The sequence below is a fragment of the Canis aureus genome, chromosome X (assembly GCF_053574225.1).
Source record: "Canis aureus isolate CA01 chromosome X, VMU_Caureus_v.1.0, whole genome shotgun sequence".
In the NCBI taxonomy this organism is placed as follows: domain Eukaryota; kingdom Metazoa; phylum Chordata; class Mammalia; order Carnivora; family Canidae; genus Canis; species Canis aureus.
This window is the reverse complement of record NC_135649.1, coordinates 32,480,872-32,495,908: the sequence shown is the minus strand read 5'-3', so window position 1 is coordinate 32,495,908 and position 15,037 is coordinate 32,480,872. Positions and strand designations below refer to the sequence as shown.

Sequence of the window (15,037 nt, the reverse complement as noted above, 5' to 3'; positions counted from 1 at the left end):
GGGGGGGTAAACAAGAGCGGGGGGGGGCGCTAAAGACTTAGGGAGCCCGTGGGGCCAGAGAGTGAGGCGCCTCTCGATCGCAACAGAATCCCGCCGGCTGAGGAGCACGGTGGGTGCGGTGGGTGCGGTGGGTGCGGGGCCTCGGCCTCGCCACCCCCACCCCTACCCCCAGCCCCAGCCCCAGCCCGAGGCCGCGCGGGCAGGCGTGGACCCGGCTTCCCGTCCGGGCCACGGCCCGCCCCACGCCGGGCGGGGCCCGGATCTGCGGCCTCGGCGGGAGCCGGAGTCGGCCAGGAGCTCGCTGGGAGCTCGCGGGAGCCGCAGCCCCAGCCACGCGGACCCCCGGGGCCGGGCCGGGCGGCCGCGGGGCGATGGCGACGTGGCGGCGGGACGGCCGGCTGACGGGCGGCCAGCGGCTGCTGTGCGCGGGCGCGGCGGGGGCGCTCAGCCTCACGGTCACCGCGCCGCTCGAGCTCGCCACCGTGCTGGCCCAGGTCGGCGGCGCGCGGGGCCCGGCCCGGGGACCGTGGGCCGCGGGGCTCCGGGCGTGGCGCGCCGAGGGGCCCCGCGCCCTGTGGAAGGGGAACGCGGTGGCCTGCCTGCGCCTCTTCCCCTGCAGCGCCGTGCAGCTCGCCGCCTACCGCAAGTAAGAGCCGAGCGGCGGCCGGGGCGGGAGGTGGGGGCCGCTCGAGCTTGGGGCCCCAAGGCGCGCGCGAGCCCCCTCCGAGCAGTGGGGCCGGGAGGCGGCACCTGCGCAGGCCCCGGGGTGCACTTCGGAGCTCCCCGCCCCGCCCGGTGCGGTTTTGTGGGACGCAGCCCCGGCCCAGAGACGCTCACCAGAGTTGCACGGGCGAGGAGGTAGAATGGCGCAAAAGGAGATCCGAGGGGAAGGAGTGAGAGATGGCTCCTGACCATTCCCACCGTCCACTAACTTGGAAACTTTGCCTTGGCTGACTTAGGAGAGACAGACCCCTTGGAAGGTCTCTGTGTGCGGTTATACCTTTGTGAGCAAACCCCCAGAAAGTGCTTGGTGGGGGGAGGGGGCCCAACCATTGCCGCAGAAGGCCACAGGTTTCTGCCCAACCACCCCCGCCTCCCACCAATGAAGCTTTGCCTTTAGGGCCCAACTGGAGGCTGCAAGCAGGTCCCTCAACTTAGCCTCACCCTACCCTCTACCCACTGGCCTCATTCTTTGTGCTGTTTTCACCTTCTCTCAACCCAGCTGCTCCTTTGGAAACTAAACATGCAAATGCCAGCTGAGTCTTCAAAGATTCCTCAGAGCTCAGAGATATTTGCATTTTAACTGAAAACAAGCATAAAAGAATGAACCGGTACTGATGGAACTTCAGGAAGAGTGAAGTTTCTGTGCTTGGGGGGATGGTCCGTGGGCACAGTGCCAACTCTGAAGACTGGCCTTGGCTTTGAATTAGACAGAGTCTAATTCACAGTCTTCACCACCTAATTCAAGCCTTGGAGATTAACAGTTAGGATTTTCACCTTTGGTGCTGGAAGGTTCCCCCATCTGACAAACCAGGAATCCTCCTCCTCACTGAGCCCTCAAGGCCAGCACAAATTACCCAGGCTTGGGAGAAGTTCTCTTCTCTTCCCGTGGAGAAGAAAGGTGGTGAGATCCTGGGGCATTTGCCTCAAGGCTCTCTTTCCTCCTCAGCCACATCTGGCCTGATGTCTGTAAACAGTTCTCCCCTCTTCCCCCTATTCTCCACAAAGTATTACGAAAATCTTCCTTTGGAATGTATACCAAGTAGGATTAGGAGGCAGAACTTTACTGGCCAGTTTAAGTACACGGCTGTTCTGGTAATCACTGTCTGGGAGGAAGAGCTTTCCCTCTGTCCAAGGTTCTTCTAGCCTAAGAATTAAATTGCCACGAGACAGATTAACAGGAGAAAATCAAACAATTTCCTACATGTGGGGGATATGCACACGCGCACGCACAAGATTCCAAAGATGGCAAAATGAGGTCTCTGTGTCATTCTGAATTGAGGAGGAGGAGGTGGGGTCTGGGACTTCAAAGGGAAGGAATGCAACCCACAGTGGGATGAAAAGGAGTCAATGTTTGGTAAACAAGTGTTTGCTGGGCCACTCAAAACCGAGAGGACCTAGAGCGGAATTTTAACAGACTTTGCTAAATCCCTCTGGGTCTACCACCCCTAGTTCGCGTGTTGTTTATGATCACTCTCTTCCTGGAGCAGATCCTGTATCTTCATGCTTTTTAGGCAATTGATGGGGAGGTCAGAATTTCTGCCTGAGTCTTGGGCCTTGATTGTTTTCAGCTCAAAATAATCTACATACCATTGTTGCCTACCTTGGGGAGGCCTGCCTTTGGCCCCAATACCACTTAGTATATATACATCATTGGATTTTTTTAACAGCCTCATTGAGATATCTTCGACATATAAAAAGTGTATATATTTAAGGTGTACGACTTGATACTTTGATATGCATATTCATGGTGAAATGATCACCACAATCAAGCTAATCAATATAGCCATCACCTCTACATACTTACCCTTGTGTGTGTATGCGCGCGTGCACATGCACAGACACAGGTGTGTACATCATTGGATTTCTACAACTCCTGCCCTGTAAGGTTCATTGGGTGGGAAGTATCATGCCCATTTTACAGATGCAGAATTGGGCCCAGACCAGCCACACCACTCCTCAGGGATGGGGCTTAAGGCCCCATCACCTGACCTTCTGCCTCCAAATCCATTACTCTACTACATCTTGCTGCCTTTCTCTCACATTCATTCGACATTAACATAGCCAGACTTCATTAAGTACCCCCTGCAGGCATGACACTGGGGACAATGCAGGGATGGAAGGGGCATGGTCCTTGTGCCCCAGGGCTTATAGAGGAATAGAAGACAACAGCATGTGGCCAAAGTGCTACAGAAATTCACACTTCTGAGGCCCCTGGCTGGCTCAGTAGGTAGAGCATGCGACTCTCCATCTTGGACTTGTGAGTTCGAGCCCCACATTGGGTGTAGAGCTCACTTAAAAATAGTCTTTAGCTTTCTGTGCCAACAGCACTGTCGCAAACATGGTGAACATTCCTAAAACCCACCGGACTCGCTGCAAGAAGTATGGCAAGCACCGACCCCACAAAGGGCACAGTACAAGGCAGAGATTCTCTTTATGTCCAGGGAAAGCAGCATTATGACAGGAAGCAGGGTGGCCATGGTGGGTCGACTAAGCCAATTTTCTGGAAAAAAAAGCTAAAATTACAAAGAAGATTGTGCTGAGTCTTGAATGTGTTGAGCCCAACTGCAGATCTTAAGAGAATGCTGGCTATTAAGAGATACAAGCATTTAGAGCTGGGAGGAGATAAGAAAAGAAAGGGCCAAGTGATCCAGTTCTAAGCTTCACATTTTGTTATCAAGACAATAAAACCTTGAGGTTATGTTCACTTCATTTGGTTGCAGTTGGTCTTTTAAGAGGGAAATAAACTAGTGGCATCAATAAAATTCTCCTTGTGGGGCATTTTATACTTGGAAAAAAATAAAATATTTTTAAAAACAACAAGAAATTCACACTTCTGATGAGGAGGAGAAGAGGTGAGGACTTCACAGAAGAAAAAAAAAACCACCTGAGTTTGGTCGCGCGGGGCGGGGGGGGGGGGGGGGGATGAGTAGGAGTTTTCCGGGCATAGATTGCAGGTATTGTCATGAGCTAAGGCATGCAGCCTGACCGAAACACGAGGTGTGCCCACAGCAGCAATGGGAAGGTACAGCCAGAAAAGCAGATTGGAATGCAATCTCCGAGGGCCAGGTGAAGGAGTTTGGACTTGGTTCAGTATGGCCAAGGTTAGCTGTGGGAGATTTTTGAGGAGGTGGTAGGAGTGGGGGGTGATTAAAGCAACTCAATAGGAATTACTGTCACCTGGTAGCAGGGTAAGGCAACTAGCAGGAGGAAGACTGGGGGGGGGGGGGCAGGGCCAGTTAGGAACCTGTTGTGCTGGTCCATGTGGCAGCTGAGGGCACCTGACAGAGGCTGGTGACTGGGAGAGGAAGAAAGAGTTCCTTGGCCTGAGTTTGCTAATGTTTCCTGCGAGATTATGTTCCTTCCAGAAATGAAAAGAGAGTATATCAATGAATGGCTAGGCATAGAAAGCAAAGTGGTTGATCAATCATGGTCTCTTCTTTACTGGCCATGAGTTTGCAAAAACAGCTGGCTGAGGGTAATGGTATAGCCTATGGTCAGGATTTTGAACAAAGCATAAACGTCTAGAATATTCAGGAAATAGAGTGATTGACTTGTCCCCACATAGAATTAATGGCAGCACTGGAGCTTGAAACCAGGTCTTCTGGCTTTTTAGTCCAGGGCTCTGCCCACCATTGTGATACTGACATGTCCTCTCACTTGGATTTATGATCAAAAGTCCACTCAGTAGAGTCTATTAGGAGCTAGACCCTTGCAATAAATAGTATGCAACACAGTGGATGGCTTTCAAATACATCAACCAGTAAATCCTCATCCAACTTTACTCCACAACTGCTTGTCTAGCTGTATAACATTGGCTTGGGTCCCTGCAGCTCTGGAATAGCTCATAACCAGCACCACTTTCCTATTATATAACCACTTCATGAGCTTGTGTTTGGCTGCTAAGCTGTGTTAGGCTGAAGTGTTGGCAGTTCTAAGTGCATATACCCAAGGCACGCGTGATACCCTGTGCCTCAAAGGAAGGGGTTACTGCTGTTCATCAGCTTATCCAGTCTCTCTGGGAAAAGCTTCTGTGCTAGTAGGGGAGAGGGTGCTGGGGAGAAGAGCAGAAAGGGGAACACTGCTGCCCCAGCCAATAAGACAAGAGCTTAAGACATGGGGCCCAGGAGGATGTCACTGATGGCCTATCAGGGTTGCTTGCCTTGACTCTGCAATTCTAAGGGGAAGGGTTGGTAGTCCTTGTCTCTATCAGATAAGAGTCAAGAAGAAAGGCCTTTCTCTGGTTCTTTTGAATTTTGTATATTTAATAGTAAGACCCTACCTTATAAACCAACCTGATATAAGGTTCCGATTCCTAGTCTATCAAGTCGTGCAGTGAACCAGGGCCCTCTGTCCTCTCCCACTGCCCCTCTCCACCACTGCTTTGGGAGGACTGTTGAGCTCTGTTAGGATCTATGCTGAGTGCTAGCACTGTGTCTGGCATATTGTAGATGTCCGATAAATGGGTAATCATTCGTGCCCCAGAAGTGGCCGGGTGGGATAGAGAATAGGGCAAGGCGATGAGAATGAATTGGGTGTTTCTTTTGGCATTTTGAGGTCCCACCATCATCTAGACTGTTCCAGCTTGCTGCAGACCGCCCCTCTGGTCAAGCATGCCCCTGTCTCCCCTGCCCCTCCTCATGTTCCCCTCCAGCTCTACCGGCCAGGGGAGAGAAAAGGGAGGAAGAAGGAAGTGTGCAGACAGTGACAGAGGCCAGTGGCCCATTGGTGAATGCCTGCTTTAGTTACCTGCATCTTTCAAAGGTAGCTGGTTAACTCATGACTGTTGTGATTTTTTTTATGGCTGTTTCAATTAGTGCAGTTAACAGTAGTCAATGGTAGGTTGACAAAATGAACTTAAGACTTTCCTACAGCTTGAAGGAGATGCTTTCCTTTAAAAAAAAAAAAGATTTTTATTTGAGAGAGAACAAGCAGTGAGGAGGGGCAGAGAGAGAGAAGCAGACTCCCCACTGAGCAGGGAGCCTGACATGGGGCTCAACCCCAGGACCCCGGGATCTTAGCCTGAGCCTAAGGAAGACACTTAACCAACTGAGCCACCCAGGCGCCCAGAGATGCTTTTTTTTTAAAAAACAAGATTTTATTTATTTATTTGAGAGAGAGTAAGCAAGCAAGCACAAGGTGGGTGGGCGGGCGGTCCAGCCCCCCCATCCCGTGCAGAGGCAGAGGGAGAAGAAGGCTCCCCCCTGAGCAGGGAGCCTAACACAGGGCTCCATACCAGAACCCTGGGATCAAGACCAGAGCAAAAGGCAGACACTTAACCAGCTGAGCCACCCAGGCACCTCTAAGGAGAGGATTTTAGTCAATGAGTGTTTACTTGGGAGCAAAGAAACTGTCCTAGGACCCTTTAAATGATTTCACCTGAATACCCACTTGTCTTATTTATCACGCAGAGGGTCCTAGCTTCCTGCCAGGCTAAAGGAGGACACACCTCTTCATGGGAGATTTGAAAGCCAAAGAACTGGAGACAGTCTCATTTTTAGAAAGACACAGGACACCTGGGTGCTTTGCCTCTGGTCATGATCCCAAGATCCTGGGATGGAGCCCCATGCCCAACTCCCTGCTCAGTGGGGCCCAGCCTGCTTCTCTTTCTGCCTCTGCCCTTCTACCCCACTTGTGCTTGCTCTCTCTCAAATACATAAAATCTTGGAAAAAATAAACAAAAAGATGCTTGTCTTCTAGCCTAGCCCTGATCACTTTCCTTTTAGTCACACCCCTTGCTATTCCTCTCCCTCTCCCCTACCCCATTCTCTGGTAGAAAATATTGTTTTTCCTGGTTTCCAAGCCCTTCTTGTTTTTGTCCTCGTAGGCAAGGAGTAAAATTCCTTTGCTTCCTGGGCAGGGAATGTGTACCATGTAAAAGTACCCTTATAACAATTTCTGCCAAGGTAGGTCCTCATGACTGGGGACGCGCTGCTTCCAAAAAAAGGGGACTGTAACAGAGTGGCTTTCTGGCTTGCGTTTGGAAAAATCCACACAAAGCCAATTCTGACCACATTACAAAACTGTAGAGAAATGCAAAGAAGAGTGCTCCTGTACCCACCATCCAGAAGAAACAGCATGGAAGACAGTATAAAAGATACTTCACGTAGTTTTTTTAATACAAGAAATAAAAGATTCTGGAGAAAGCTGAGGTCCTTATTCCCAGCCCCTTCCCCCCCAACCTTCCTGGAGGTCTATTTTACACTTTTTTTAAAAAAAAATATGTAGCTATAGCTGCCCACAATTAATATAATGTATGCTTTTATGGATGTGTTTCTTAATTTATATAAATGGTTGTCATACACTATAGGTCACCCTGCAATTTGCTTTTTTCACTTTATACTTTCATGATTATCCGTATGAACACATAGTCACAAGCTCATTTTAACTGTAGTATCCATTGTATGACTACTATAGTTTATCCATTCCCCTATGAATGGACTTTTAGACTTTTCACACTAACATGCAATGTTGTATATATCTTCACATGTACGTGTGCAAGGGCTTCTCTAGGATATGCACCTGGAAATGGGATTGCTAGGATGAAAGGAGGCATTCTTTCAGTTGTGCTAGATACTTCAAAGGGGCTGTACCAATTCACATTTCCAGCAGCAGTGGGTGAGCATTCCTGTCTCCACATATCTTCCCCATCATCTGATATTAACAGACTTTTTCATCTTTGCCAGTCTGCTGGGTGAGAAATGGTATCTTATTTTTATTTGTCATTTCCCAGACTAGTGGGGTGGCACATCTTCTAACTTTTAAACCAATACATTTTTTAAAGATTTTATGTATTTGAAAGACAGAACACAGGTGCCAGGATGGTGAGGGGAGGAACAGAGGGAGAGGGAGAAGCAGACTCCCTGCTGAGCAAGGAGCCCGACACAGGGCTCAATGGGACCCCGGGATTACCACCTGAGCCAAAGTCAGACGTTTAACCAACTGAGCCACCCAGGTGCCCAAACCAGTACATTTTTTAAACTTAATTATGGGGGGGAGGGGTGCAGTGGCACTTGGCTGGTACAGTCAGTAGAGCATGAGACTCTTGATCTCGGGGTTGAGTTCAAGCCCCATGTTGAACTTACTGTGGGGGGGGGGGGAAGCCTCAATTACTGAGGATGCTCAAAGTCATCATCTCAAGGGGTTTCATTTAAGTTCAACAGAACCAAAGGAGCACGTTCCAATTCAGTATTTACTAAGTGCTCCTATGCATTTATACCCCACCAGCAAGCCAGGGTTAGCAGTTATACAGATAAAGGGGGAAATGCTTAAAACGAAGCAGGAAGAATTCAGCGTAGCATAAAGAAGAGGGTTGGGCATCTCCTTATAGTTAACAAAATTCTGTAAATGTAGAACTGAACGTGCTATTCATTAATCTTGATACATCAATAATTTTCACTTTGTAAACCATTTCCAAATACTGGGAGGCACTGCAATAAGTAGTCATAGGGCACTCTAGCCCACCCCATAGCTGATTCTCTTGGTCTTCCCCCCTCCCTTTTATTTTCTCCCAGGTTTGTCATGCTGTTCACGGATGACCTGGGCCATATTTCCCAGTGGAGCTCCATCATGGCTGGGAGTCTTGCGGGCATGGTGTCTACCATTGTGATGTACCCCACAGACCTCATCAAAACCCGGTTGATTGTGCAGAACCTGCTGGAGCCATCTTACAGAGGGATCCTCCATGCTTTTTCTACTGTCTATCAACAGGAAGGGTTCCTAGCCCTTTATCGAGGGGTTTCCCTTACTGTTCTAGGTAAGATGGAACTTTTCACCTAAGGAAATGTTGTGTTCTTTGATAAATATGAATATTTTATACCTTGTATACCCATTTAACTGGTTACAAACCAGTTTTTTGAGGTCAAGGTCATATGGATTCAATCCATGTAGAGCCAATTAGCTTCATTTTATTCCAAAGCCATGTACCCCACTCCTGACTTTGGCTTATCACATCCCAGGGAGGGGAGGAGTGGAGAGAGAGTGAAGGTGTCTCCAGCCCAAACTGATAGGAAGACAATCCTCCACATCCCATCTGACTGCGGGAAGGAGTCTCAGTGTGCATGCATACACGTGTGAGCACAACCAGGGTAGCAACTGTGGCTTCCAGTCTCTGGAAGCCTTGCCAGGACTACACATGCACAAGTCACCCCAGTCCCTAGTTGCCAAACCCGGCAGACTCTCACCCAATATCTGATCTCTTGTAGCATTTGATGAGACTGACCACTCCTTCTTCTGGAAACTTGGCTTCTAGGACCCCCACCATCTTCTGGATGTGTCTCGCACCTCTCTGGCAGCTGTCTTATCTGGCTCATCTGATGCCGCCAACCACTCCCTCCACGTGTCACTGTTCCCTCAGGCTCCTTCCTTAGCTTTCTTTTCACTCTCCCTACCCTCCCCAGGTGGCCTCAGCTAAGCTAGTGGCTTAACCAAGCATCATTATACTCAAATAACTCCCAGCCTCAACCCTGTAGCCACGGTGACTAACATTTATTGGCGCTTGCTCTGTGCCAGCTACTGTGCTGAGCACCTTGCCTACGGTTTGTCATTTAAGCCTTAGTTTACAGACAAGGAAAGAGCTGCTTAGGGAAACTAAGGGACTTGCCCAAGATCATATAGATAGAAAGTGGAAGAACCTAGCAATGTAACCCCAGAGCCCTCTGATTTAACCACTGACTGCTACCAATTCCCAACGGCAGGATGAGTACCTGCTATTGGACACCTTCATCTGCTGCTCCCCTGGCACATCCAACTCGAGACTAAACCTGATGTCCTCGTTAGTCTCACACCTGCTCCTCCTGGGTTCCCTAATGAGTGAGACCGCCGGCCCTTCACCCTGTGGCCCAAGCTGGAAGAAACCTAGACCCGCTTCAGCTCCTCTCCTCTCTCCGCTGTGGCTTCAGTCACCAAGTACCGTCAATCTGACCTTTTCATTCTCAGTCTGTGGCCCTCCCCCATCCCCAACCCCTCTGCCCTCATCCTTCCCACAGACCTTAGGAGAGCTTCCTACCTGGTCCCAGTCCCAGGTCTCTCCTACCCCAGACCACCCTGTGCACCGCTGCTGGGGCCTGGCGACCCTTCCAAACCCACATCAGTTACTTTGCCACCCTCACTCCACTGTCCTCCATTAAAGCCCTGGCCAACTCCCGAGCTACAGGAAAAAGCCCAAATTCCTTATGGCACACCATCAGAGCCTTCAGACGTGGCTCTGGCCAGCCTGTCCCACCTCATCTCCTGCCACACCTCCACCTGCACTCATGCACCAGCCAAAACAGAAAAACTTGCAGTTTCCTGGAAAGAACAATCCCTTTGCACCTGCTGTTCTCTCTGCCTGGACAGCCTGTCCACTCTCCTGATATCTGGCAAACTCCTACTCAATCCTCAAAACCCCAATGGGAAAGTTCTCTCTTCTGTGATGTCCTTCCTGATTCCCCTAGGCAAAATTAATCCCCCTGATCCTCGTGTGCCTAAAGCACTTTGTATAGCCACTGCCCACTCCCACCCCATTACGGCACATATCATCTGTCTGCCTCCTCCACTAGATGGTGAGCATCTCCAGGAATTAGCCTACTCTTCATTGTATTCCTGGCAACTGGCATAGGGCCCAGCACATCACATAAACTCCACAAATAATTTCTGAATGAAAGTAAATGGGGTGGGGGGGTACTTCACTTGTAATGTGTTTATTAAATACATACTATGTTTTCCTAAAGACAAGCAACCCCACTGATGCTAGCCCCTCTTTTTTTTAAATTTTTTTTGAACATTTTTATTTATTTATGACAATCACAGAGAGAGAGAGAGGCAGGGACATAGGCAGAGGGAGAAGCAGGCTCCATGCACCGAGAGCCCGACGTGGGATTCGATCCCGGGTCTCCAGGATCGCGCCCTGGGCCAAAGGCAGGCGCCAAACCGCTGCGCCACCCAGGGATCCCACTAGCCCCTCTTTTAAATCTCATTATAAGAGAAATTTAGACCCGCTGTAAACTTAAGATAGCTCCCACAGTTTCTAGAAGTTTCTTGAAAGGGCCACCTACTGTACTGCTGGCTCGCCATCTTTTCCTGGGAAAAGTGAGCATGCCACGCATTGTAGGGTGGCCCCCTGGGCCCTGATACGGTCACATCATTCCCAAAAGCAAGGTCAAGTGTCCTCCCTCACCAGTACAGTCTCGCTTTCTAGTCCGCACAGAACGCTTCCTTCTCAGCCAGAAACCAGTCCCTCCCAGCCTCCAAAATCTGACAAATACCACTCGCAGACTTTTTCTTTATGGCAACGATTCTTTTTTCCCCAAAATTTTATTTTTTAGAATTTTTACCACCCAGAAAAAGGACAAGATTCAGAAATACCCACATGCCCACCATCCAGATGCTCCAGTTAACACCTTGCTTTGTCATGTATGTGTCCATCCCTCTCTGGCCATTCATCAGTCCATCATACTGATTTCTGGATAACTTCCATATAATTTGCAAATATCAATGCATTTCACCCCTCAGCTACTCAACATGTGTCTCATTACCTAGAGTTCAATATCCGTGGTTCTTTGTAACATAAACTTTACACACAGTAAAGCACACAAACTTTTGGTGAACGATTTGATGCATTTTGGCCAATAACACATCCCCTATTAAAACGGAGCACATTATTACCAGCGAAGAAAAGCTGCTTCGGGCTGCTCTGGCCGAAGTGCCTTTAATGAGCCCAGAGCCAGGCGCTTAGGTTCTCAAGCCAGGGGCACCCGAGGTGGCAGCAGCCTCTTTCTGAAGCCTTCCTCCTTCTTTTTGCAGGTGCTCTCCCCTTCTCCGCTGGCTCCCTTCTAGTTTACATAAACCTGGAGAAACTCTGGAACGGACCCCGAGGACCCCGAGATCGGTTCTCTCCCCTCCAGAACTTTGCCAATGTCTGCCTGGCCGCTGCTGTAACCCAGACACTCTCCTTTCCTTTCGACACAGTGAAGAGAAAGATGCAGGTGAGGAGTTATCTGGGGGAGCGGGAGGGGCAGGGGGGGCATCAGGTAGGAGGGGTGCCTTGGCGTGTTTGCAGGCCATAGTGATTGCAAAGAACAGTGACCTTGAGTGATGCCAGGTTTCCAGGGAGCTCATAAAGGCTACACAAATATGATGCAAACCCCACCCCCACACCTCCCAACTCCGGGGCATTTCTGCTGCTAACCTCAGGGCTGCTGGCTCCAGCCCAAGCAGCCTCCCTATTCCCATACCCGGCTTTTTTAGGTATTTGATGAAGCCTCCAGATGAGGCCCACTTTTATATCCTCTCTTCCTAAAGTGGTCTCAATGAAAGGGACTGGAAAGAACCAAAGTCAGCCAAGAACTACCGATCATAATTCAGTTGAATACAATTCTAAGTGATTGGTCCCAGCTGAGTTTGTCTGCGGTCTCTAACTTGTCCCTCTGCTGGCTCAGTTACCAGCCCACCCCCACCTCCCGCCGGCTTCTTCCCCTTGCATCTTTCTTGGTTGAGGCTTGGGTCTCACCCTCCTCCGCACTAAAAAGTCTGAAACTACCAATCTCAACCTATAAAGAAAAACTGCCTTCAGAATAATACACATCACAATGACACACCCCACCCCACCTCAGTTCTGTGCCCTAATCCATCAAAGTTCATCTGTCTGGGTTGTATTCTTTTCTTGTCCTTTTCTCCAAACAAATAAATGATGGTCACATATTGTGATTATAATGTAGGTGTAAGTTTAGCACCTGCTTAGTGCCCATCTCTTCACAAAACCTATTATTCCTAATTTTTAAAAAGATTTATTTGAAAGAGAGCATAGGGGTGGGGAAGAAGCAGGTTACCCTCTCCCCCCCACCCACCCCCACCACCACCAAGCAGAACCCTGGGATCATGACCTGAGCTGAAGGCAGAACTTTAACTGAATGAGCCACACATGTACTCCCATTATTCCTAATTTTAAAAGTAATGTACATGCCTTTAAAATGATCAATTTTATGTTATGAATGTTTCACCACATTCACTTCTTGGCCTTTTGGCTAAGATCAAGTGTAGTATGAATGTTTTACCACAATAAAAAAGTAAATGCACATAGATTATAGAAAATTTGGGACATACAGAAAAGTATAAAAAAACAATAATTACTTCTCAACCTAACACCTATGCACTATGATTAATAGTTTTTCTGCATGTTTGTGGGTGTACATAAATATGTATAATACATGTATATGGGAGGTTGTTTTTTTATAAAATGTGTTCCCACCATATATAAAAATTAATATCCTTTGTTTTTCATTTATTATATAATGGATATTGCCCCAGGCCATCAAATATTGAGAATGCCTTTTTAAATTTTCACATAACATTCCACCATATGGATGTCCCATAGATTTTTTAAGATTTTATTTATTCATGAGAAAGAGAGAGGAGGGAGGGAGGGAGGGAAGCAGAAAGAGAAGCAGGCTCACCATGACCCCAGGATCATGACCTGAGCCAAAGGCAGATGCTTAACGGACTGAGCCACCCAGATGCTCCAGATAATTTTTTTTTCAAACAATGATTTATTCTTGCAAAGTTCTGCTGACTAGAATTTTAGTATCACAGTGTTGGCAGGGCCATGCCCCATTTGAAGGCTGTAGGGGAGGATTCTCCCTTGTTTCTTCCAGCTTCTAGTTGCCCTAGCATTCCTTGGTTTGTGGCTGCGTAGCTTCAGTCTCCATTGTGCCATAAATAATAATTTCTCAGTTTTTAAATATTTAGGCTATTTCTCATTCCTCAGTATAACATCGCAGTAAAAACCCTTGTATTTTTCACATCTGTGATGACACCCTTCAGCTATATTCCTACAAATCGACTAACAGTGCACAAGATAAAAATAATTCTGGGAGGGCAGCCCGGGTGGCTCAGTGGTTTAGCGCTGCCTTCAGCCCAGGGTGTGATCCTGGAGACCAGGGATCAAGTCCCACGTCAGGGGACTGCTTCTCCCTCTGCCCGTGTCTCTGCCTCTCTCTCCCTCTCTCTCTCTCTCCCTCTCTCTCTCTCTCTCTCTCTCTCTCTCTCTGTCTCATGAATGGATGGATAAAATCTTTAAAAATAATAATAATTCTGGGGCCTCTAGGTGACTTAGTTGCTTAAGCATCAGACTCTTGATCTGAGTTCAAGTCTTAATCTCAGGTTTGTGAGTTCGTCCAGTGTGGAGCCTACTTAAATTATGAAAAAGATAAAAATCATTCTGATGCTCTTAATGAACTTTCCACCCCAGAAAGGTTGTAAGTTTACACTTGTACCAGCTGTGAGTGGTTCATCTCCTCAACAATCAGCAGTGATTACTATAATTCTTTTTTTTTTTTTTTTAAACCACGATACTCTACTATACACTGGGGAAAGAGACCCTAGTAGTGGGTGCTTGGGGATAAACTTGATCATCTTTCCCTGGTATGGAAACCTTCTTGATAATAGATACCCAGAGCTGCAACAAGAAGCTTTAAAATAGATGCAAAGTCATGATGGTTATTTAAAAAAAAAAAAAAAATCCGAAAGAGGTAATTGCATGGTTTTCATAAAATATGATCAGCATCCAATTATGAATATCATAAATATCATCCAAAGACAAAAGAAGTGAATTCCTAGGGCTGCGGCCACGGCGTTGTTTTACAGGCATTAATAAACATAATAATACCTCATCCACACTACTTTAAAAAAAAAAAAGTAACTCCCTAGACAGAACCCACAGGCGGCTTTTCCACGAAAACATGCACTGCTTCCTCTTACCATTAGATGTCGCTGCAGTAAACGGAGCGTTTCTGAGCACCCTGAGGTTATTAGCCTTGCAGCCAGCAGCCAGTGATCTCTGTCAACAACCTCCTAATCCCTGCTTGAAACACACTTTCAGTTTGGAGGACAAGGAGCCCAGAAACAATAGGCTAACCCTAAATTCTGTTGCCGTGGTGTGTTCCTGCAAAGCACACGATCCAGCTTCTCCAAGAGAGAGCTTCAGTAGCAGTCCCCGCCCTCCACCGCGGGAGCCAACAGAATTTATTATGAGAGAACTTTGCAGAGCAACCAGGCTGCTCTGAACTGAGCACACTTAATGGTAATATTTGCATTCCCCTGGCTTTCCTCCTTGCACGGCCCATCCGGAAGCAAATCGAAGCAAATCAACGTCAGGTGTGTTAGGTAACCAGCTGGACGAAGGGTTGTCCCAACTCCCACACTGACTGGCCACTTTATCTGAATGTCTTGTTCTAATACACTTTTGTCCAGACACACATACACATACACACACACACACACACACACACACACATATGTATACACACACTCAATCTGCCCATTTAATGCCGCATCAGGTTGG

The 15,037-nt window shown here is 48.1% G+C and overlaps 1 protein-coding gene across 2 annotated transcripts in view; it reads left to right on the top strand.

Annotated features, from left to right (window-relative positions):
* Positions 1 to 356: 356 nt before the first annotated feature.
* The window catches only part of SLC25A43 (solute carrier family 25 member 43), a 38,246-nt gene continuing 23,565 nt past the window's right edge, over positions 357 to 15,037 (top strand). For both annotated transcript variants that reach the window (XM_077889394.1, XM_077889395.1), the window contains exons 1-3: positions 357 to 646; positions 8,235 to 8,476; positions 11,503 to 11,684. In XM_077889394.1, the coding sequence (XP_077745520.1) occupies positions 372 to 646; positions 8,235 to 8,476; positions 11,503 to 11,684 (699 nt within the window). In that variant the 5' untranslated portion in view covers positions 357 to 371. The remainder of the gene's footprint in view (positions 647 to 8,234; positions 8,477 to 11,502; positions 11,685 to 15,037) is intronic.